General features: G+C 44.6%; 1 protein-coding gene across 1 annotated transcript in view; it reads right to left on the bottom strand.

The window, feature by feature from the left end:
• The window catches only part of LOC101859853 (slit homolog 2 protein), a gene marked incomplete in the record, with an annotated part of 216,372 nt that overhangs the window by 31,374 nt on the left and 182,310 nt on the right, over window positions 1-2,688 (bottom strand). Inside the window, 1 exon segment of the mRNA XM_013082399.2 lies at window positions 371-534. Coding sequence (XP_012937853.1) covers window positions 371-534 — 164 coding nt within the window.

Below are 2,688 nucleotides of genomic sequence, written 5' to 3'. Positions count from 1 at the left end.
GGACATAAAGGAGAGAGTGGGATGAGCAGAAGGCTTTGGAATCAACCATTGCTTGGAACCGTCAGCATCTACACACTTCGAAATGTGCTTCTTCAGGGGACGGAGCGCTTATGGGGATTCCCCTTGTGCAGTGATGTCCGTCCTTCACACAGGCAAAAAGTAACAAGTAGGAGAGAGAGAGAGATAGAGAGAGAGAGAAAGAGAGAGAGAGAGAGAGAAAGAGAGAGAAAGAGAGAGAAAGAGAGAGAGAGAGAGAGAGAGAGAGAGAGAGAGAGAGAGAGAGAGAGAGAGAGAGAGAGAGAGAGAGAGACAGAGAGAGAGAAAGCGACACTATTCGATTTCGATCCAAAACTGAACACAAATTAAATACCTTTGCATCTGAACTTCTCTGGTCTCAGCAGACTGATTTTCTTTTTGCGTACCCGTCTGGGCGTGAGGCAGCGCACACCGCTCGTCTCTACAGGGTATTTCTCAAGGTAGTGAGCCAGCCATTTCAGGTTGCAGTCACAGATAAGTGGGTTCCTTGCCAGGTGACTGAAAACGGAATGAAAAAAGGGGTAGAAAGTTTGATCCATGAAGATAAAATACATTCGAACCGCCCAGAGCCTGCGTGTTCTTTAAGCAAGGTTGAGCGCTATATAAATGCCATTTATTATTATTGTTATTATTAAGCTGACATAAATCCACTTCATTTTTCCATACGGAACGTTGATTTACAAACAGCCAACACACAAAAATACAAAACAAAATTTTTCTTCAAACCTTTTCTTGTAAATGATGGTAAGTTGCAAAAGAACAGTTGTATCGTACCACACATCTCTTTCGATGTGAGCTAGTTGTGCCAGTGTGGTCCTCCCCTCACCCCCCAACCCCCCCCCCCCCCACAAAAAACCAAAACCAAAACCAAAAGCAAAAACAAAACAAAAACCACAACAAAAAAACAAAACAAAAACAACGCCAACAAAAAACAAAAACACATTTCACGACGATTCAAATGTCTTGCCTTAGCGTCACAAGCACGAAAGGCAATGTAATCACCTTTGAGCTTCCCCATTTTCCACAGCCAAGATGGGCTAAGGACATTTCAGGTTTTTACAAATGGAGTGTGGAGCCAGTAAACGTCCATCGCTGGCCTACACACTGCAGACGCTTACGATGTTTCAGATATCTACGACTACCACAAGGCTTTTTTCGCCGATTTAAGTTCAACTTTAACAGAACAGAACAAACAGCGTTGAGGAACTTAGCTTCTCAAACAAAATAAATTCAGGAGTACCTCGTTGGGAATTCGCCTGCAATTCGCCTGCAATACTGTCTTCCATGATATATGCTAAACTCTGTATACCCTTTGTAGAGAAACAGACCAGAATTTGTGGCTAACAACTACTGTCATGATCCAGGCTTGAAACCTCGGAGGCACTAATGACATCGGGGTACTCAGGTGAAACTATAACCGAATACAGAAGGAACATTGTGCATTGCTTTGAAGAACTAATGCGTGTAGATCGCCCACAAACTATCGTATTATTGCGACGTTACCGACGATCTAAACAGTTTAGCTTACGAACTGCAGGGCAAGACAAGTTTAAGTCAAAGGATGTTGCAGTCTGTTTCTCAGTAAAGGCGTGTACCCCCCCCCCCAACACACACACACACACACACACACACACACACACACACACACACACACACACACACACACACACACACACAAAACTGCCACTTACAATGAAACGACTTTCAATGGGCTCCAAGTGCAAAGCGTTTATATAAATCAAAAGGAACCCTTGCCTCGACACTTTCATTTTCCGCGTAGTCGACAAGGAAAACGAAACAAGTAAAGGAGTGAAGCATAGGCCTATGGACTGAGAACAAAAACTTTGTCATGCATTTTTTATGGGATTTTTTGTGCAGGCCATGCTCAACGTTTTGCCTTTATTTCCTACATGACCGTTTCCCTGCAAGTGCACATACCACAAGGATGTGTCTCTAACCTTGCTCTTCTTTCAAACACTTAACAGTGCACTGTTTCATTTCCAACTTGCCTCAGGCTCCTAAATCTGTCAGCAAAGACGAGCCCATTGCTTGAGTTTTATACTTCTTCACTTACGTATGTTTTTAACTCCAGCTGGGCGGGATTCAGAAGTTTAGTTTAAATTTCAAGGCGCGACATTTCAACAACCTGGAAACAAGATTGTACCTTGCGTGCGTGGGCATAAATTGAGCTCACACAACATTCTCGTGCGTCCAGGCGCCAGGTAGCTCTTGATTTAATGACCACTGCAGGGCTTCTGTTTTTCACTGTTGACAGTTCACCGCAGTGCGGAATTTACAGAGGGGACCGATTCGACTACCACAACAAGAAGTCAGTTTCTCCACCCACTCCAACTCAACGACAATTGTGGTGGGGCAGTCTCTCTCTCTCTCTCTCTCTCTCTCTCTCTCTCTCTCTCTCTCTCTCTCTCTCTCTCTCTCTCTCTCTCTCTCCCTCTGTCTGTCTGTCTGTCTGTCTGTCTGTCTGTCTGTCTGTCTGTCTGTCTGTCTGTCTGTCTGTCTGTCTCTCTGTCTCTTTTGCGCGCGCACACACACACACACACACACACACACACACACACACACACACACACACACACACACACACACACACACACACACACACACACACACAGAGTCTGTCTCTGACTGTCT

Source organism: Aplysia californica, unplaced genomic scaffold (genome assembly GCF_000002075.1).
Source record: "Aplysia californica isolate F4 #8 unplaced genomic scaffold, AplCal3.0 scaffold00172, whole genome shotgun sequence".
Taxonomy (NCBI): domain Eukaryota; kingdom Metazoa; phylum Mollusca; class Gastropoda; order Aplysiida; family Aplysiidae; genus Aplysia; species Aplysia californica.
Note: the sequence above shows the minus strand (reverse complement) of the source record. Positions and strands in the feature narration are given on the sequence as shown.